The sequence below is a fragment of the Odontesthes bonariensis genome, chromosome 16 (assembly GCF_027942865.1).
Source record: "Odontesthes bonariensis isolate fOdoBon6 chromosome 16, fOdoBon6.hap1, whole genome shotgun sequence".
In the NCBI taxonomy this organism is placed as follows: Eukaryota; Metazoa; Chordata; class Actinopteri; order Atheriniformes; family Atherinopsidae; genus Odontesthes; species Odontesthes bonariensis.
The window spans coordinates 21,867,038-21,889,224 of record NC_134521.1 but is presented as its reverse complement, the minus strand read 5'-3'; the positions used below and the strand labels follow the sequence as shown (position 1 = coordinate 21,889,224).

Here is a 22,187-nt window from a genome sequence, read left to right as displayed (position 1 = left end):
CGGTGGCTTCGATCTTAAATGCCACCTCCCAGGCAACTGCAAAGGAATCTTCCACATCGAAACACCAGCATCGTCCGCTCCCTTCAAAACAAAAAGGGGGGACAGGCCTTCCTAAAAAGAGAAAAACCCAGCCCGTGTTAATCAGATATCACGACTGGGAAAGGTGGTAAGCTCCTTAAACTTCAGCCTCTGTACTGGAGAGACGTGGAGAGTGAATCAAACGATCTGCATATTTCCGAAGGGGTGAACAATGAAGCTGGCCTTCACCTCAGGCGTTTGTTCAATAATCTGCCCCAAAAATCGCACACAGTAAGCCACGGGTGACATAACAGTGGCAGAGTGAGCGTTTTTGCACTCAGGGGCGAGTTTACTCGACTCAGCTGCGCAGAATAAATTAACTTGCCAGAATCAATTTGAGCCGAACTCTTATTATGAGCTGAAGTCACATAATCTGCCCTTTTCTGGGTTATTTTTCCATTTTCAACCAAGTCATCACAGAACATGAAACTATTGGCCATCTGATCTTTGTGTCTGTTTTCTTGTCACTGCTTCAGTGAAGACATTCCTGTGTCAGGTTTAACTTTTTTTTTTATTCATCTCTCTTTGATCCCATCACACTGACTGAGACCATCAATCAGCTCTGCAGTACAAATAAAAGAACACGTGTGAGGACTATAATAAAAGCTGTGTTCTTTCTTCTTCAGATTTTTCCACCGACATCTCCTGCTTGAGTGGAAAAACTGCTCTTTCGCATCATTTAAAAAAAAAAAAAAAAAAAAAAAACTTCTTACTCCAGGGTACATTCCTCCGACTTGATTTTAAACACAGTCACGATCTCAGCCCTTCCACTTCTCTCTGTGCATCTGGCAGACTTGACATCGCATTTATTATACCTGTTCCAAACTTCTGACCAGAACAAATGAGCAGGCTGCAATCCAAAGACGAAATTAGATCAAATGAGAACATCGTGTTATAAGATGCCGCCTTCCCCTTCCGTCTCCTGACAGAATTCACCTTAACTACAATATAACTGAAAGCAGGCCACCGTTTACTGAAAAAAAAAAAACAAGCCAAGTACAAGAAAGCAAAAGATAAACTCCGTGTTCAGAAGATAATGCAATGGCGGTGAAAGTGTCTTGGCGGTATCTTGACTCCCTGGTCTTGCAGCCATAATAAATCAGTGGTAAGTATCGGGACGACTCACACAGCATTAATACTCACACTTGCTACTATGACTATCAGAATTAAAAAGTAGAGACGCTGTGCGAGACCCTCTTACACGGCGACGAGTAAAACTTCCAGAGTCCGTCTTAATTGCATGTCAAATGTACAGTATTCTTAACTGACAGCCTGCTGAGAACATTCAGAATGCAAATATGGACACCAGCGAAGAGCTAATGAGTTCAAGGGTGGGAGAGGTTTCGTAAGAGGTTACGTAAACCTCAGCACGTCTGCTCCTCCGTTTCAAAACGGTGCAGCAAAGCAACAAAATGCAACCAAGATAAACAGGTAAGGAGTTAGTAGTGAAGGTTTGAGTGGGATAAGGCCCGTAACGTCCAAAATAATGTTAAACATCTAATAAACTAATATCTAATAAACAGCAGTTTATTAAAAATAATTCCAAAATCTATTCTGTTAGTTTCTATTTTTCTAAAATAAATCATTTCGGCTTGCCATTGTACTCTGGGCCAGCGTCCGCAAACACGTGCAGTCATTCCATCTGAAGGAAAAGTGGAGCTTCAGTTCTCCCCTCAGGAAGAAATTCCTTTTGCGCTGCTGTAGCCGCACACAAAACCGCTGAGGCAGCTTTGTTTACTTACTGTTGAGGCATCAGAAAAGGGCCTTTAGTATCACGAAGGGAGGGACGAGGAGGAGGAGGAGGAGGTGGGAGCTGACTATGCAACTGTGGCTTTTACTGACACGTCGCAGACTGACTGGAAGACAAGGAGGAAGAGGAGTTCAGTGACTAACATGCCTCAGAGGATTGACTGAGACTCCCGTCCCGCCTGCTTACTGTCTCAGAGGATGACAGCCCGAAGGCCGGGAACACTCAGCCCTGAGGCTGCCACGGACACCAGCTGGGCAAAAGGCTTAAAGGGACTAATGGAGGCTAAACCATTTTATGTGACATTAATGATGACATTTACAGCATGTGGCAGTTAACACCACATTCCAGCGGTTCTGTATTACAAGCAGGTGCAGAGATATCCTCACTTTTATGCCAAGTTTGACTCACATTGAGGGTTGAAATGTGCTAAGTTAAACATTTCAAATTGAAAGTTCAGAGTGTTCCATGACTCCAAATGCTAAAATACATTAACAATGGCTGAGAGTGGGAAAGCGGCCCTCATAAGACAAACAGGATACGATTATTTGCAATGACGACAAAGGAGGAAGATAAACAAGAGATACAGAAGGGTGTTGCACAATGTTTTACATCACCTTCCAGCTGCATGACCACACAACCTGGCCCAAAAAATGAGTTACCGCCTGGTTTTAGCTGAGAAAATAGGGAAAAAATATTGGAAATGTACTGCAGGGGTTGATATGACGACAAGTTAGTTCTTCCGAACTGATGCAGCGAGTAGCTTCTCATTCAGTAAACGAAAATGTTGGAAGACACGAACTCTGTTTTTGGAGGACCAAATTATTAGTCTGCATCAAACAAACAAAGCAACGAAAGCTGGCCAGACACTTCACCATATTTCCAGTGTCAGAATGAAATCTGACGAGCTGGTGTAAGGTGGTCATAAAACTCAATCCAGGCTGTTTTAAGGCTGTCTTTCTCAAACATCTTGGGGTTACGACAAAATCAAACACGTTCAACATCATCGCTAATCTTTAGTCTTGTTTTATGCACATTGTGTCGTTCAGCGACACTTTCTGCGATTTCAACCCACAAATGCGCTGCTGTCTCTTCCAAACAGGAAGCTGTGGCAGAGAGTGACCATGGCGACGAGGCAATAAACGTATGGTACAGTTGGACTGAACAAAAAAGGAGGAGCAACTAATTTTATGATGGCATTGTAGAGACGAATGTCTCTACAATATTTTCATCTCCTTATTACCGTGACCTGGAAAAAGCTGCTTATCGGTTTAACTAATCGTTAAGAATTTCCACCAGGTGCATGATGGGAAATAATCTCACAAAATTCGAGCTCAAGGCTCAAGAAGATGACGAAACTCTTAAAATCAGGTTATTAACTGGATTCATCTGGAGGATTCATTGGGCTGAAAATGTGAAAGAGTCGTTCAGAGAGAATGAGATTTAATTTTCACACAGGGATTGTACACCACTGAGTCCAGACCTTCACCCTGATGAGTCTTTGGGATGTGCTGGAGAAAACTTCCCACAGTGATCCGACTTTCCCAATAATACAAGATGCAATGCAACTGTGGACACAAATGGCGCCACAAGCTCATTGAAACTATACTTAAGGTGGTCCAACAATATATAAGTGCGTGTTTTTTTTTAATTGTTTTTTTTAAATATTTTTTTTTTTTTTTTTAAATCAGGCAGTGCATGAGAGCGGTTTAATAGTTTTTACAGTTTTTGTAGCCTGAATCAAGACCTGGACAAATAATATCTCTTTAATACCAACATTAAGACAGAATGGTTTCTGTTTGCAAGCATCATGAAGACTGTTTTGACGTGTGACGCTGCAGAAAGAGGTGGGGGCTCAAGTGTTTACAATAAGAGAAATGAGAGCCAGCATCCCACGCCTGTCTTTTTTTTTCTTTGGCATATTCAGCAGATAAGACCCAGAGCAGGAAACCAAGCGAAAACACAGAGCAGAAGGATGGGTAGAACGCCTGAGGAAGATTAAAAGGCTTCGCTTCAAGCCCTCCGCCGACCGTCTCCGATGAGGTTTTTCCCCATGAGAGGCTGAGAGGAGGATATGACCATGAAGAGGTGAGCGGAGGGGAGGCCAAGCATTAGAGCAGGAACAATTACAGACGTACTGGTGAGCATCATGCTCTTTCCAACCCACTGCCTTATTCCTTTCAATTAGCCAGGACTTTTTACAGTCCACAGACTTAAGGAAAATTCCAGCTTTACAGCTGCAAAACTGTGTCACAGCTTCCTAAACTAGAGAAGCAATACCACAGAGGCATTGAGCAGACTCTAGACTACAGTATTTGATTCAACAGCTGTGAGGATCAATGCTCCCCTGAATGCAAAAGCACTGGTAGGCGTGGCTGTGGCTCCCTGAAATTGCAAAAATGCTATCATCACAGTCTTTTTTTACCTCTTCAGCCAGCACATCATCAAGGCCCAACAGACACCACACACACATTTGGAGGCTGCTGAGAGGGAAATTCAAACCACCATCAAACATTTCAGCTTTTCAGCCACCATCACCAGCTGTCTGCGATTGTGTGACAATTGTCCAAGAATATTAACTATAAAGTTATCGGTTCAAACAGTTATTGATGTGAAAAGAAAGATAAAGGGAAAAGAGGATTCTCCCCTGAGAGACGACGACTGCAGAAACAGTGTTTGCATTACTTCTACTAACAGAGCATAACAGTGGGGGACTGTGTTTACATCTGCTGAGATGGCTCCTGTTGGTGTTTCTGCATGGGGTGTTCAGAGTCTAAACAACAGAGCAGTGTCTGTCTATTAAAACACAGTCATGACTGACAGCGACCTCTGTTTGGACAAAAGAGCCCAAGTGTGCAACGATGGTGGCAGTTAAATCTCTTTTTGTTGCATCTCCCTCTCTGGACTCAAACGGGTCCCATCCTTGTGCTAAAGTCTCGAAACCAGCCCTCATTTCTTCATATGTTGACAGGAAAACAGAAAAATAGGCACAGCAATTTATCAAAACATGTACAAACATGAATGGAAATGCAGTTTCTAAAAGGCAAAAAACAGAGTTCCATCTTTAGGAATAGTTCTCCAAGCTTCTTGAAGGACATCCCAAAGCTCTTCTTTGGATGTCGGCTGCCTTTTGTGCCGTTCTCTGTCAGGATGATCCCACACTGCTTCAGTAATGTTGAGGTCCGGGCTCTGGGGAGGATTCATCCCTCCATCAGACCTGCTGCCACTGATTTTCAGTCTACGTCTTGTGTCATTTGGCATTGCTCAGCCTTTTCCTTTCCTTAAGAATGGCTTCCTGACAGCCACCCTTCCATGGAGACCATTTCTGATGAGGCTTGGGCCAACAGTAGATCCTGAGCGATTTTTTTGCTGGATTTTTTTCCTCTTTTTTTTCTGGACATCACTTTCAGATACTGTTCATCTATTTTAGATAGTTTTTTTTCTTTTTAGGCCTGACACTTCTTCTTTTGTTCTCCACTTGTCCAGCTTCAAACGTTTTAAGGACACACTGCAAAGTTTTCCGCTAACAGCTCTTTCAGAATGTCAAGCGCAAATACAATTTCATGTCTGTCCAATTTTTAGTTATTAATTAAAGTAATTAAAGAAATGGGAACAACTCATGTGTCTTTGTGACCGGCTGCTAGTAACAAAGTGTCTAAAGATACAATCTAAAATGCCTGTTATGTGTAGACACAACACTGGTTCTTTACCTTTGTTAGGTTCCTTTTAAAACTTTTGTAGGTCAGTGTTAAGTAGGTTACAAAACAAAAAAACACATTGCTCTGAATATGTTCAGGTACAAGAACTGGACTGAAAATTAGTGAAAAAGCAGCCGATGTCCAAAGAAAGAGCTTCAGAAAGCCTGGAGAACAGTTGCTCCGGACCACTTTAAAAGTTTATAAGACAGTCTGGCTGCTTGGAAGAAAAATATCAAGAAATGAGGGGTGAATCGAGACTTTTGCAGAGCACATGACGTGAGCGCAAATAAATGACAGCAACCAATGAGCAGCATTTAATTCCGTTCCCCCCCCCCCCCCCCAGAAATTGAATGCGGGCACCAAATAACAAAGAGCAGTTTAAAAGGAACACCTCTGACATCAAATGTAATCTAATACAGCTAATACAACAGCTCTTCCATAATCAAGAGCTTTTGTTGACAGAGAGAGAAAGGAGATCATCTTTCACACATTTATTTTTCAAGGTGCCTTCTCGTGCATAATATAAATGGAAGCTCGATTATAATTTCAGATATACTGCGGCCCTGTAAAACACCATCCCTTCCCAAATAAACATAAAAGGGTAATTATAAGGTATCTTAAAAAGCCCATAAAACTTCTTGATAAGCTGGAGACTTCCCATACTTAAACAAGGACCAAATTATAGATGATTGTTTATACCACAATGAATTCCACAAGTGCCCTTTATAAGGAGCTGGGTGCATCTATACTCAAATTTCAGTGAGGGGAACAAAGCTGGCTTTCACTTATCTTCATCTCCTGCTTTAACATATTCAAATAGAAGTTCCACCAGATGAAAATCATCGAAACGATAGCCTTCTCTTTTGCTTTAAGAAAGCTATCAAATATGAACGTAATTAACATTTAATTATGTGTAAAGAGAGAAAGTGTAGGGGAAAAAAGAAAAAATGAAAAAAAAAAGGAAAATAACGAGTCATTATGAATCATGAATCCCCTTTAAAGCATCAGAGTCTCATCATAAAACAGCGCAAGATGTGAATTAAAACAGAAATCCATAGGGAGACGCAGGATAAAGCCTGGACTCGGCACAATTGAAAGGTTACCTTTGCTCCATAAGGCTGGGCTTGCCCTCAGGCTTTCAGATGGGAACTCAAAAAGTCCAAAGAACAACTCGCCGCTTTCTTCCGCCAACTTTACACCTGCTCGAAACAACAACAGAGCCTCTTCAGAGGGCGACGCGGCCTCTTCAACAAAGTTTCAAATTCAGACAGACCAGACGAAGCAGCGCGTGCAGTCGTCTGAGTCCCGTCAGCTCGTGTCGGCTAAAGTGCATGCGCTTCTGCTGCCTTCAAGTGCACCCGGAAATATGTCGATTACACACAGTTCTCGCGGTCTGGGAGAGCAGCTAAAACACACTGTGATAAGAAACGACGACAACCTTTAATTCAACCAAGTAACGAACACCGTTTATAAGTGAAAGTCCCCATACAGCTCCCACATCAACAACAAACAGCTTTACAAAGCTTGAAATGACAGAAGATTAAGCTCAGCTGTACTCTAAAACAGTGGTTTTCAAAGTGGGGGCCGCCAGGGGGCGCTAGGGGGGCCTCAGAAAATTGGAGTGAAGATAACAAAAAAATTGCAAAAATTAAAAAATAGAATTAAATTCTTTTTAAACATCATTATAAAAAATTGTCACATTTTTTTTTTTTTTTTTTTTTTTTTTTTAAATCGGTATTGTAGAATACAATTTATAATAATATATCATATCGAAATGTTATTTGCCATGCTTGTCTTTCTGATTGGCTGCCAGTCAAAACATCGTAGACCTGGCGGTTTGCGCCTGTTCTCAAGCTGCGCTGCTCCTCAAGCTAGCGTATAGGTAGCTTAGCCAAAATGGAAAGGTTTTTGACTTGGAAGAGACTGAAAGAACTGGCCGACTAAAATCAGAAAGTATGAGGCAGCATACATTAAAGGTAGGGTAGGAGATCCTGGATTTTGAGTCCAGCGAAGCTGCATTTTGAAAATACACAGGTAAAAAGTCCCAACCCTTTTCTTCACTTTCCCCCCGAAGGCACGCCTCTAGAGTACATGAACGCGCACGAGCACGAAGGTGCACGAGCGCTGTTCTGACAGCAAGCATCGATCGTTGCCGTATTTAGTATTTAGCATTTAGTATATGCTAACTATACGTTTAATAATGCTAGGTGCTAGCCAAGCTGGCTCTAGTTTAGCTTCCTGCCAAGCTTCTGGACGCGTAATTCGTTCACGGAGCAGGGTACGCGCACAGGGGGAAGGAGGAGCAGATTGCAGTTTGATAGACGGCATCAGAATCCAATCATTGTTAACGGTCCGTTCAGTATGATTGGATAGTGTTTTTCCTGGATTGTTCGTTCTAGAGGCCACTAAAACTTTTCACTTTTGTGTCAAAACTTTTAATTAATTGGTTGCAATGGGGGTTTGAAGAGTATTTCAAGCAATATGTAAAAAAAATGCTCCAGAAAAAGAACCCCTACCCCGCCTTTAAGTTTGGCTTTACAGCCATACAGAAAAATGGCCACGATTGCCCGAAATGCGTCCTCTGTCTGGAGAGCCTCTCAAATGAGTGTTCAAAACCTTCGAAACTTCAGCGTCACTTGATACAAAAACATCCGTCAGAGTCCGAAAAAATGGTCGACTTCTTCAGACGTAAAGAAGAGCATTTAGTCAGGCTGCATTCACACGGCAAGCTACTGTCCGTGAATAAAAGAAAGAAAATACGTTCTAAAAGTTGATGTTTCTTTACATATTTTGTAGCATTGTCCGTGGTTTGCAAAGGGGGCCAGAAGCTAATACTGTTTGGGGGGCCTTGGCATGGAAAAGTTTGGGAACCCCTGCTCTAAAAAGACGATTCAGCGTGTGTAATGTCAGTCCAACACACGCACACAATTTCCAGGGTTCTTTCACCTGACCCAAAGTCAATTTAAAGCACTTTCAATGGGATTTTTTTTCAAGTTGTTCCAGCACCTCATCACACCTTGAAAACATCACATTCAAGCATTTTCAAGGACTTTCGAAACCTGTAAGAACCTCAAGATTCATTACTTGCCATCATTGATTCACAAAGCATCCATAATCTCTTCCTTTAAATTTCTCCACACCCCTGCCTGCACTTCATGACTTGCAATTATGCTTGGTAGCAATGTTTCCGACAAAATATGAAGGCAACATTGGATCTTGTACAAGCTCTCTCAACTTTTAGTCTCTTTGATACCAACACGAGCTTCTTTTATAAACATGTCAAAAATGTGTCTGATCAAATCTAAAATAAAAATTAGGACAAATCTTTGAGTTTTGATGAGCTGATCTTGAGTTTATGCTGATTTAGTTTCCATGTGAGTGGAAGGAGTGTGAATAACAACTTCCTGTTCACTTGTTTTTCCATCTCCCCTGCATTATCTCCCAGTGGCTGCAGTGAGGAGTCCCTCGAACAAGCTCCCAGACAAACAAACACAAACACAGCTCCAACTGGTCTGGTGTCAGTGAGGAAGACAAACTAGCTGGCCAAGACTGGCTTCAACAACATGCAGAGACTCGAGCTTTTACTTTAAGGCCCAATCCCAATTCACCCCTTGGCCCTACCCCTTACCCCTTCCCCTCCGTTTTGCGCGTTCACGTGAAGAGGTAGTGTTGTCCCAATACTCTTCCAAAGCCCTACCCCTTAGCCCTACCCCTCCGTTGTAGCCCTTCAAACGGAGGGCTTCGGCCAGGCAGACTCCGTTTGAAGGGGTATGATATATTTCCCAGAGTACAACGCGACTACCGGGAGATCGCGAGTCTTTTTAATCGTTTTAGGTTGTGATAACTGGTGTATTGTGTGAGTTTAACATGGTGGCAATGTGTAGTTGTTTTCTGCTATAAACGCACATGGGAAAAGTCGCTATTTTACATGAGTAATCGGTCAATGCATGTGAAGGTGCTGCGAAAGTTTTTTATATCGTAACACGAGTATTTACAAGCAATGTAGTTGGTTAACCATAGAGAAGTTCCTTTTTTAGTGACATGAGCGTCATTTCGCTATCTATTATCACAAGTATTCATATACGTGACTGATTCACAGGGACTCAAGCACAAAGAGCCTGATCAGGTTTAGCGCAGAAAACGAAGATCTGTTTCTAAAGTCATCCCCATCCCCAAAAAGAAGTAGGAAGTCCAATCCCATAATGGATTACCTGATACAGGAGAGCCTGAAGGAGCAGAAGCGCCACGAGCAGAAAACGGAGCGCTTTTTAGCTCTGTTTGAGCGCATGATAGACAAACTTTACGGTGAGTTGATGCGCCATGCACCTATTGTACACACAGCCACCACTACCGCATTCTGAAACACCTTTTTTAATTTTTTACAATGGATGAAAGTGCATGCTATAATGTCATGTCGTGTCTTGTTCCACCAGAACATCACTGAGCCCATGCAGCACCTCCGATGTGCCCTTCGCTGTTCCTGCTCCGGTCATCTCGTTCTCGATGATTGCACTGTTGCCCGTTTATGTTCATATTGTTTATATTCATACTGTTTATTGTCCATATTTTCACCACACACTTTAAGCTGTTATTTCTGAAAATGAGCTGCCTTACCAGTCTGTAATGTGAGCCTAATAAAAGAAATTAAGGACAAAAGGTTTGCAAAGGTTTGAGCATGATTATCACATCAACATCATATTAACGACTGGAACGGATATTGGTATGAAGAGATTTATTATACAAGGGATAACAAAAGAAATTGGGGTAAACGTTGTGGTCCAATAATTTGTAGGATGACCCGTCTGCTGGAAAGAAAAACATGGAAAGATCAGGCTTTCATCCTCCCAAACCAACACATTGATAGCACACACAATGCAGTGCATTTATTTATGTCATCAAATCTGAACCTGGTACAAAGAAAACCGCTTCAAAAACGCATGAGCTGCATGTTTATTCCAAACGGAACGAGGCGAGTAACAAAGGCTAAACGTTAGCTTATGCTTTCAGCTAGGTTAGCCAGGTTAGGATACTACTCCAATCAATAAATCAGCAAATCCAACGAGACAAGCAAATTGTTTCTATATTACACGAGATCACAAATGTACAGTTAGAAGCACTTTCAAACACAAACACACGTTATCATATTCACACGCCGGCTCTGGAAGCTACCAGCTGCTCACTCACAAGCGTTATTTGCATTAATTTCTCATTCTACATACCGTAACAAGATCCAGCAATGCTCCCAGATGTCGAAGACGCCTTCGCCTGATGGCACTCCGTCGATTCGACGCAGATATTTCTAAAGATATCCGAATAGCCCAGGACAGCGCGAACACCACAGCACCGGTCATGTTTGTTTACTTCTGGCTAAAGCTGTCGCTTTTGGTTACGTAACAACTGACGGCGCGGACTTATTACGTTCGTGAGTGTGAAGTGCTGTCCCAATTCGAAGGGGTGACATTCTTAGCCCTACGCCTACCCCTACGTTTGAAGGGGCGAGGGGTAGGGGCGAGGGGTAGGCGAAGGGGTAGAAAATAGAATTGGGATTGGGCCTAAGTAAGTTCTCCCTTTGAAAGGACCCGCTGGGTCACAGAAAGCTTTATCTTATCAACTCATTAGGCAGATTGGTCAGTAAGGGGACACGCTGTGTCAAAGTCAAACTAATTTGTTGCTGATCCAGGATCACAAGACTTCAGTCAGTCTCTACAGAACATTTAGTACTGTAATAAAACATCATTTAAAAGTTCCTAAGCGATTTCTATACACACCCATTCATGCGAGTTTACACTTGCATTTCTCTACCGTTTGGGAAGTTTGTTTAATTCATGTGATGAGCTCATGAAATATGAAATATTACAGGTTTCTTTATAGTGAAACACGTCAGAAAGTCAGCTCATCACTAAATTGTGACCATAAATGTAGTTGCTGCATACTGAACTGTAAGCTGGAAGTAGTAAAAGTTTGATATGATATCTTATGCCATATAAGAATATAAGAGCTGTATGCTGGACAGAGTACAGGCAGCAGGTATTTTGCATAGATACCAATAAACTATTTGACTCCTGGGAAGTGGAAAGAAGGAAGAATTGTGTCTTGCAGAAGAGGAGCGGAACGCAATGGACTCTAAATAATTAACATGGCAGTAAATATGATTTCCAACCAGCTGGCTAAATGCCTGCATGTTTTGTCTCTGAAGAGGAAGTGTGAGAGTCTGTAATGAGGCACCGCTGCGAGTCGAGTGTAGATACAGTACGATGGTAGTACAGATAGTTATGGTATATAAGCCACAGTTGAACAGTCAGTTTACAACAAAGGCCGGAGTTGTTAGTATGTAATCAAAAGCAGCCTCCACAGCACAGAGTTGAAATGACAGCAACAGTCACTTCCTGAAGCACCGGAGCGGCATCTTGCATAGTTTCACAGCATCAGGAAATGATCTGAGATCCTTGGGAACAGGAGGACAAATCGTACTCTGTCTCACACATTCTCTCTGAATTTCCCGTCCTCTCTGCCTCAAATAACCAGCTGTCTTGGCTCACGCACGCTAACAGCTGCCCAAATCACTGGTCCCCGGACATGATGAAGAGGGGAGCAGAGGAGAGTGGGCTCTCAATCTGGGTCAAGTCTACTGGTCTGTCTGGGGAGGAAAGAGATCCGACTGTCACTACTTATCAAAAGTTCACAACTCTATTTTCAACTCGTTTCCAGCAAAAACGGTTTATTTCAACGGCAAAGGAAGCAGACTCTGATCCCATTTTCTACTGCACATCGACTGAAGAATTAATAGTTTAGCTTTTATGGTCTTGATTTTAACTGGAGCAGTGCTGCACGTTAACAATTTCCATCCAGCAAAAGGTTAGTGGTGAGCAGAGCGAGGATATTTTCCAATGCTGTGTGGCTCCCTTTAGGAATGTGCTCTTTCAGTCGCCATGGAGAAGGAGACAGAGATTCTAACTCTTGCAGGACAAAGCTTAACGCTCTATGGATGGGTTTACAGGCCCCTTCATTGTAAAAGGATTAAATAAATCAAGGCCAGTCGAGACCTAGAACCGCAGCACTCCTGCAGCAGCCTTTCAGCTTCAACCAAACACACACACACACACACACACACACACACACACACACACAGCTGGCCTTCAGTCCACACACAGCGTACAATCGGCAGCTTGGTGTAACGCTGTAGTAACCTGGCTCACCCTTCAAGTCATTTGCATACACCTTGAGGGGCCACGACAGATAAAAGAACACAAGGCCGGAGGGGTAACACTGTTCTCTTTCAAAAGCGGCGTTCTGTTTTTTTGGCAGACAGATGGCAAGCTAAACACTCGGGAACATTCAATCAGACAAAGCTAAAACATGTCCGTCACACGTGCACGTGGTTAGAAAAATCTTACACTGGAAAAAAACAAAAACAAGAATGATTTTATGGCAAAAAGCTTTGGAGAAACATTTGCACACTTCCAAAGGCCAAGAATTTCCAGAGAAAGACTTGCTTCCACTCTGTTAATGTCCAACCAAATGTGGCTGAAGGCGTATTAGGCCTATTGTGTCGACATCGTGTTTGTTAATGAGAGTCGATGCTTTTTCTTTATTGCTCCCCAAGAGGAGAGAGCACGTTCGGCCGCCTTGTGTCTTCTACTTCTTTCGCTCTTTTTTAAGAGAATGAAAGAAGAAGAAACAAAAAAAAGCAATATTAATAATGTGAAGCGCTTCGCCTCTCCTTCAGGTAATAACAGATGCTTCCGTGGGATTAAATGTCTGCCTGAACATGATGCCTTGATACTGCCAAGCCTCTGAAAGTTCCACTTAAAACCTCCCCTTGTTTAACCAAAAACAAGCCAGGAAGCTCCCTGATATCCAATGCGCCGCTTTCTCCAACAAACTGCGTCACACACCAACAAGGAAGAGTCCTCTGTTTGGTGCTCATTGAGCAACTACATGAAAAAGCTCTGCGTCAGGGCTGTGTTTTTTTTTTTTTAAATGAAATGCAGGACGGAGGTGTTCCCAGAGAGGAGCACTATGCAGACACGGGCCCTTCGCTTCCCATCAGAGAGTGAACATGATGTGGCAAGTGTGCTGAAAGCCTGTGAGGTCGTTAAAGGTCCAATCCAACACCAAAAAGTGCACACGATTTTCTCTGTAGAGAAGCTACAACCCAGTTTTTAAAATACTGCTCACATTAGAGTCACACAGTGCAAACACATCACTCGGGGGTGAGGAATTAGGTCTTTTTTTTTTTTCAGTTAGGAGGTGTGGTACAACACACCCAGGGTTTTTTTTGTCTACCTGAACTTAGGCTGTAGTGGTTAAGCGGGTCGGCCACCCATGCATTGTCCTGCATTACACTCTCCATCTCCAAGTCTGCATGCATTCCCACGGACAGATGGACCAACAGACATTTGGATGGATGGATGGATGGATGGACGGTGGAGGCATGAGAGAATCAGAGGGAGAGAAGCACTTCAAGTTAGAAAACAAAGCAAATGTGTACTTTTGGACTTGGAGTAAAAGGTACTTAAAGAAGGCAAATACTTAGTCATAAAGTTTTGTATTCTCAAAGAAAGAAACTTTCCATTAATCCAACATGACAGAACTGTAACTTTAAAGTTGTATTCTTTCTCTTCAGGGCATTTAAACCCATTTGTTTTGATAAAAGAAAATAAATGTAAACATCTGCCACTCAAATCACAGAATACAAAGGTCATCTACACATAAAGTAATAATTCTGCAGTTGTGTGGGGGGGGGTGAATGAGTGTGCAGAGAGCAGACAGGCAGGTGAAGTGTGTATACCAACACGCACAGGGGGGGAAGAGACTCCAAGAAGCAGGCTGCAGGCCAGAGCAGGGGGAGGCTGAGGCAGAGGAGTCACAGTCAAACGCAACAAATCAAAACACATGCTAAAATGACTAAACATCACAGTGCAGTGAGACATCTTTATTAATGAAGCACCGAGGCAGTGGAGAGCAAACAATGCGAAGCCCGACAAAGATGCAGCTTTAAAACAGAACTCTGTGTGATTATCTATATCATATATTAAAAAAAAATAAATAAATCAGAACATATCAATTATGCACTTGGCCTGCAGATATTTTGTAAAGAAACAAATGTGTTACTGACAAACAAGGACACATGCAACAAAAAAAACAAAACAAAACAATCAACAAGCGATAAAAGCAGGGGGTGGCCAGGCAGGTAAAGTCACACCTTGGACTAAGGAGTGTGTTGTGGGTGCACTGCAACAGTTAACTCTCCAATATTCATTTTAGCTCAGAAATCTTAAAAAAAAAAAAAAAAAAAAAGTTTTTGGATTGGCAAATCAGATAACATAAGCACTTGAAACCCAGAGTCTATGACGACATCCTCCTCCCCTTTAATTGTGCATTTGGTGGGATTGGGGCATCGTTTTTCTGTGTTTCTTTTTTGTTCTTTCATCATTTCATCTGGGCTGCGGAGCCTCTGAGGTTTCACCATGGTTTGGAGCTTTGGTTACGCTCACCCGCCCTGAAGCCAGCAGGATGGCTGGGACTCTGAGTCATAGCCATGGGTTTGGAAGATGTGACGCGGAAAAAACATTAAAACAAGCTTGTTTGCGATGTGAGGTACCGTTTTTTTTCTTCTTTTTAAAGCACCTGCATCGTGTGAAGGCAAAGATCATGTTCAACTCAAGTCTGCAGAGTATTTACTAAATACTGCAAAGTGTTCTTTGGTTTTGAGCGGGCTTTTTGTCCGACAGTCGTCTGCGACACATTCAGGAGCGTGCCAAACAGCTTGTCCGTTTGCTCCGAACGCCAAAAGATTAGCAGTCATTTGCAGTAGATTTCCATAGAGCTGAGTCAATATAACATGATTAGTGGGTCATATAAGGGGATGATGTGTTAGAATTATGGGTTTCCTTTCACAGCCACATGAGCATCTTTACATACATTAACTATGGTGACATATAAGAGAGACAGAGACCTCTATAACAGGGCTCTGGATATCTATTTACATCTGCAGGATGAAACCTTTTTCTAATCAACTCCAAGTCGTAGTCAAACTAACAAATATCTATCCTTCAGCTGTATTTCCCCTTTTCAAGTAGGAAATAACTCGATTTGATTATTGAGCATTATGTTTTCAACCAAAAGCAATACGCTGCAGCATAGGCCTGTTAGACTGCCACACACAGACACATATTCCGAGCCATACGTTCATCACAGGCCTTCCCTCTCCCTGAAAACACAGCTGTATGCTAAAGACATTAGCTACCATCAGCCGTTACTCCCCCGCTAACATGTCGTCTGTGTGTGGATTGAGTGAAGAAGCAGTACCTGGTTTTGGCACCGAGTTGGTCATGGACTGTGGCACTTTATCATTTATGAGCTCCACACACTCGCTGGGAAAGAAGCCAACCTGGAGAGAGAAGAGAAGAGCAGTGAAGAGACGAGGGGTGAGGGGGCAGCGAGTACGGTCGAATCCGACTGAAACGAGGACTCACATCAGTGTGTGCTTTACAACTCATTTCAATCAGACATCTTTATTTTCCATCTAACAGCTCAAATTCATTCAGCCTCTTTGATCAGGTTAAGAGGCGTGTTTGTACCCGAATACAAACGGTATCTTTTTGTTTGCTGAACATGTCCACTCTACAGTACGCATGCTTTTCTACAATGTTAAAAAAACACTGACTACCACCTAATGGAGAATACTGGTACTGGTGGAGTTAGAACTCACTGCACGAGTTTGTTCCCCACAACTTTCATATCAGAGTTTCTATGATCAAAAGAAGCTGTGTTACCAACTGTCTGCACCTGCCAAAACTTTATCTGAAATATAACTGAAGAAATCGGTGAGAGGTCGCCGGCTGCCATTGTAGAACAAAGCAAAAACCCAGGCTTAAAATAAGCTTTTCCACTTTTGTCATGTTTAATTTTTTAAGAAAAAAACCCCAAAAACATGTAAACCCAGGGCCTGGGTAACTGTCTGGTTTCTGTGACGTACACAATGTTTTTAATTGAACTTGTGGTTAAAATTGGCATGAAATTATCTTCTGACTGACTTATAAAGATAATTGTGGTGTCAGCTTCTGGCCTGACCCGATGCTCACCTCATTAGCAGCATTAGTCTGAAATCAGCCAACAATAGAAGTGAGCTTACAATCAAAACAAGTGTATTTATATGAAGTGTGTCAAGAGGAATCATCTCCCTGACAGAGCTCAAACTTCAAATCAACTTTCTCAGGTTGTTGTCACACACAATGAAGACTGAATACAATGAAGTTACTTTAACATGGCACCTGCACAGTGTGTGACTTCAAAGTGCCGTACAGCTAAATCTGCAGGTTGTTTTTGGGCACAAAGTGTCACACCTGTGCCTATAGACAGGTTTGTTCGGACCGACTTTTTTTTCAAAACCGTCATTCACTTGAATGGAGCCAGTCGAAGCAGAGCACTCTGGGAGACAATGCTGAGGAATCTGGCAAGTAGTGCAGGTCTGCCAGGCAAAAAGCCAACGTAACGTTATCCGACCAGGAAATGCCGTGGTCAAAGACTTGGAAGGGCACATTCCTGACTGATCCCTCTGTAATATGAATGTTGTATTTGAGTTGTTTAACTTGTCGATCAAAAGTCAATGTAATGATTTACAAATCTCTTAAACCACACAATGTAGCACAGAAAACGTATCAAATGTTAAAAGGGAGATTTTTTAACTATTATATGAAAAATATTAATGTTTCCTTCCACATGGCATCCCCTCGTCTTTTAACAACAGTCTGTAAACATCTTTCCAACTGAACTGAGCGCTGATAACACAGAGGAGGGTTTACAAAAAAACGGTTTTCCACTTTGCCTCAGTCCATTCTAAATGAGCTTTGGTTCAGAAAAGACGGCAGTGTTGATGATAGAGCTTTAACCGGCATTACGCTGAGCTGTGTTCACAGACAATGATTTCTGGAAGTGTTCCTGAGCCCATGCAGCGATTTCCATGGCAGAATATTGATTTTCAGCCATGTCCCTTGCACATAGAGGCGTTTTCAGATTGATACCACGTACTATAGATGATGGAATATTCACGTTGAGGATGTTATCCTGAGATTGCTCCACAATTTGAGAGACTCTGCCTCTCTAAGCACTTACTTTTCTTACTTTTTTTGTTGGCCAAGTCCCATCAAATAGCTGCTATCAAATTCCAGATGAGCTGATATTTTTCACGAAACAGTAAAACATTTAATATGTTTTCTGTGTTCTTTTGGAAACGGGGTTGTTAAATTCTGTGTGATCGATTCCAAGCGTTAGACTACACGGTGCTGTGTTTCAGCACCAAAATGTGGATTGTAACTCAAGTCCAGTGCAACATCGGTTTCAGTCTGTAAACCGTGGAGGAATATGAATCAGCATTACTGGGGAGACAAGTGCATCCAGTAATCTGCTCAAAAGCTTCATATGAAGGAGGATTTGTAGCTTGCTTTGTTTTTCTGCCATTTCATTTGAAATCTGCTTTGAAAAGCAATATTCTGTCCTTTTCCCGGGGCTGCAGAGTTATTTGTGAATACCTGAAAGCCGTGCTTGCCCCTCCACCACGTGGTGTCTTCTTTAGGGGGCATATCAATCACAGACACAATATCACCGACCTGCCAGGAGAAACAAACAGACATTAATGTGGCTGCAGATCGTCTTTTAGTAAAGTTTTAGACAAAAGATACCAGTGGCTGCTTTATCTGAAGCCGTTACAGAGGTCAAAGGACTGGCCAGAGAACACATTCAGTTGCCATGTTTGCTTTATCACTCCAGCAGTTCTTTTTCACATTAATCGCTTTCTGTATGTTCAACGTAACAAAATCGTCATTCTGTAAGCAAAAACACATGAAGAAGAATCTGCCCAGAAATCTGTCTGCATATTTTGACACAGAGGAATAGGAAGTCTTTGCTGAGGTGGCTCTTATTAGGTTGTTGCAAAAGTGTGGGTCCACTGGCAACATCAATTGGAAAAGAGTTGCCTTTTCTGCTTTGGGGACCAACATGTGGAACCTCTTTAGTCACAGAACTGAAAAATAGATTGGGACACGGATCGTTTCACAATCCAGCTGAAACTGTTTTTAGAAGAGGCTCCATCATGAGCTGCTGCAGCAGGTCACAATTAAAACATTGAAAGTAATGTAAATGGCAAGAGCACATTTCGGTTTTTCCAGAGGAGCAGATGAAACTAAATCTGACGGAGAGATTGTTCTGAGTCACCGAAAACGGTGGAACAGAGATGACCTCGGCTCCGTGTGTGTGTCATATGTTGAACGTGAAGAAAACGGCGTTTGTCGTCACCTCGAATGACAGCTCGTCTGAAGCCTGTGCGATGTAGCGCTTAATGACATGGGCAGCAGCAATAGCTGGCACGTTGATGGACGACTCTTCATGAACCAGCAGGTGATTCCCCTTATTGTCAACCTGCAACACACAAACTGCATGTGTGAGCAAATACAGAGGAACATCTGCAGGATTGCTGACTAAAGAAAAAATGAATTACGCAACTTCCCATTTATGTCAGTTTACTAAGGCCGACAAGGCCGCATTCAACTTACAAAAACCTGTATCAGTCTTTTGTGTATGTGTATTTCCAATGTGCAGTGGCATTTACACGTGACATTTCCTTAATGATCACTTCATATGAGTAAATAAGAGTAAGAGAAAACCACCAGCTCTTAGCAACTATCTCTCAGATCTATTGAAACCATGTCCATGCTCTCAGAGAGTGAGCAGAGTGCAGAGTTACCTCCATCCATGTGAGGGCAGGCCCACAGTTAATCTTGTTGTCAGCAATAGCTGAGAGCCGCGAGAGATAAGCCAACAACATCTGGGAAACTGACTGAGATGGAAGAGAACAGAGAAGTATGTCATTACATCCACCGAACAGTCAGCAGTACAATACACTTCTCATGCACCGAATCTGACTCCTGGCAAAAATTTGGGAATAACCACGCTTGAAGGATGTTCATTCAGTTGTTTATCCCGTAGGAAGGAGTAATAAGCATCGATGTAGCGGAAAAGTAGCGACATCCCGCTGAGGTTCAAGGGTGAACCAGTTGAAAGAGTCACTAGTTTCAAGTACCACATGGACTCACGACACACACTCAGAAAATCCAGACAGAGGCCGGACTTCCTCCGTTTGCAGCAGAAATTTATCGGAGGTTTTCGGACGTTTATGCAAGGAAAGTGAGGCTGTCTTAACCTGCACGCCATCCGGATACTTAACACACACACACTTCACTTTTAAACATTCAATTCCTGTTTCTTACATTGGTCATTCATTTATAACACTTATTCATTTTAAAGTCTCGAAAGCACTCGACACTTTATCGTGATATTACTGAACTTCTATTTCCCCACCACCAACCAGTCTGGTTCATCCCTGAAACCTTAAAACACAGATAAGACACTCAAGTATTTAACCTAACGGCTGAACAGTCTGGCTTTGGAAAACATTCTAAAATATATCTATAAAAATTGTTTGAGAGTAGAAGAAAAAGTTATGGAACCAATAACTAAAAAAAAAAAAAAAAAAAAAAATCACTTTGTTGAACCTCCTCTGGCTTCTCTGACAGCTCAACTGTTTGAGGGATGGACTGTACTAATTAAAACAATATTCTTCATGAGTCAGGTTCCAACTTTCTTGTTAGTTTCTTGTTGATAGGAAGGAGCCTGGTCATCAACCATTTTGTTTTGTTTTTTTAATTTCCATCATAAATTTTCAGTTGGACTGAGATAAAAACTGTTTTCACTTCTGTTGCTTTGAGTTTTCCATCCTTCCTTTATTTACCTGCTCCAAAATTTTAGACGGAGCTAAATTGGAACCAGCAACATCTTTTGCCACACTCCAAGCTGAATTACCTTCTGGAAGGCGTTTTATAATCTTTTCCATTGTTTCCACTGGCAGCTCACTTTTCGGCACCATGTTTCCTGTCAATCAGCAAGCTGAAAAAGCTTATGGGGGGGGGGGTTTCCACCAAAGTGGTTCCAGTACTGGTTCAGAGCCACAGTCTAACTCAGTACAAGTTCTTTCTGTTTCAACCACCAAAGCTCTGGCTACAGCATCAAAAAAACCATTGCTGCACACACACAAAACCTTAGCTGGGCCAGAGAAAAGAACTGTTTAAGAAGAAGGCGAAGGGCAGAGTTAACCAACCTGAACAACTAAAATATTCCAACCACCATGTTTGAAATAAAATCAAGAGTCAGTGCTGCGATTAATTTGCTTAATTCAAGTCGCTCGCATCAGTGGCCGCTGCCCAATGTGACTCGCTGTAACAGTTAAACTTTTAAACAGTGTTTGGTGCTCATTTATTAACATTATCGAGTGTTTTAATAAAGTTCACTGCCCGTCGTAGATCCCAATTGACATAATGTATATGAATCCTCAATAGATACCCATTAGCTTTTGGAAACAACAGTCGGTGTTGCACAGAGCATTCGCAAACACCAAATCAGCGTTTAAAAGCTTAACTGTCGATATTAAGACATCTGTTTGCGGGGATGATGAGACGCATACATCTGTTGTTGCTTTTGTGAGGACAATCTGTCCTCGTGCGCTGTGGACCCTCTAAAGATAATCAGAGTACCCTTGAGGAAGGGTCAAACATGTGCTGGAAGAGATGTTTAACGTGATGTAATCACATGAATCAGTTGTGGCTCACTGGCGGTGGAAAATCAATTCAGTTATTAACTAGAACCAGCTTAGAACTGGCTCTCGGAGCAGCTCTATACCAGCACTGGCACTGATTTGGTCAAAAAGGGGTAATTTAGCTCAGCAAACACTGAAAATGATTCATTATTTGTTGTATAAATGGAACTTTAAAAGGTAAGGCCGTTAACTTTTCCTCTACTTGATTCAACAAAGAAACATTAGTCAAGAATGAGATCAATTTCGGGTACTTTTTTAAAAAATTTTTTAGGTACTATTCACAAAGTCTGAATGTTCAGCTGTTAAATAAAATAGTTGAGTTATACTGTGATTTATCCATCTATATTTTTATAAAATAGAGTGGTGGTTCCATCCGTTTTTGCCCGGTTTAGTATTAAACTAACTATTAAACAGGACATTTCAATTGGGCCACATTCATGGCTACTTTTAAAAGTCTTCCTCCTTATGTGCTTCATGAATCAGTAAAATTCAAGGGGAATCGCCTGAAAATAAATGTTCAAACTGAATATTGAAATAAAGGGTTGGCACAACAGCAAACTTACATCTTTAGACCGACATAAATCCTACTGATCCAGCTTATTTCACTCATTTCACACACAGCCCTCCCCTGGACGCAACAGTGCACGAGATAAATACGGGATAAATTGAACAGATCTTTGATTCTTGCCTCTGACTGATCGGTCAGACTGTCCAAGCGAGGCAGCTCGGGCAACTGTGAGAAGCGTCTGTCGTAGATGCAGAGATGCAAGTGCTTGTCCAGGACACGGAAATCCTCATAGCTGCGCTTCACGATCCAACTTCGACCCTTCAGAACGGCAAACAAAAACACACAAAAGTAATCAGCCAGGAAATGCACGGAGAACACAGGTCTGATTGTTAAGAGCTGCAGACTTTCACCGAACTACAGCTAGGTTGAAGTTGTACAGTAGTTTTACACAAATTAACAAGTTTTAAAAAAATAAAAACAAGAAACAAGCTTAGAAACAGTAACTGA

The 22,187-nt window shown here is 42.1% G+C and overlaps 1 protein-coding gene across 7 annotated transcripts in view; it reads right to left on the bottom strand.

Moving 5' to 3' along the window:
* Window positions 1-22,187, bottom strand: part of arhgap32b (Rho GTPase activating protein 32b) — a 110,488-nt gene that overhangs the window by 17,056 nt on the left and 71,245 nt on the right. For 3 of the 7 annotated variants that reach the window (XM_075486586.1, XM_075486588.1, XM_075486587.1), the window contains exons 7-13: window positions 21,861-21,998; window positions 19,268-19,360; window positions 18,820-18,942; window positions 18,057-18,134; window positions 15,835-15,916; window positions 14,325-14,375; window positions 13,810-13,884 (exon numbers count right to left, since the gene is read on the bottom strand). In XM_075486586.1, the coding sequence (XP_075342701.1) occupies window positions 13,810-13,884; window positions 14,325-14,375; window positions 15,835-15,916; window positions 18,057-18,134; window positions 18,820-18,942; window positions 19,268-19,360; window positions 21,861-21,998 (640 nt within the window). Of the gene's footprint in view, window positions 1-6,626; window positions 7,202-13,809; window positions 13,885-14,324; window positions 14,376-15,834; window positions 15,917-18,056; window positions 18,135-18,819; window positions 18,943-19,267; window positions 19,361-21,860; window positions 21,999-22,187 lie in introns of those variants that run through there. The other 4 variants (XM_075486590.1, XM_075486591.1, XM_075486589.1 and 1 more) reach the window with 3 other exon arrangements.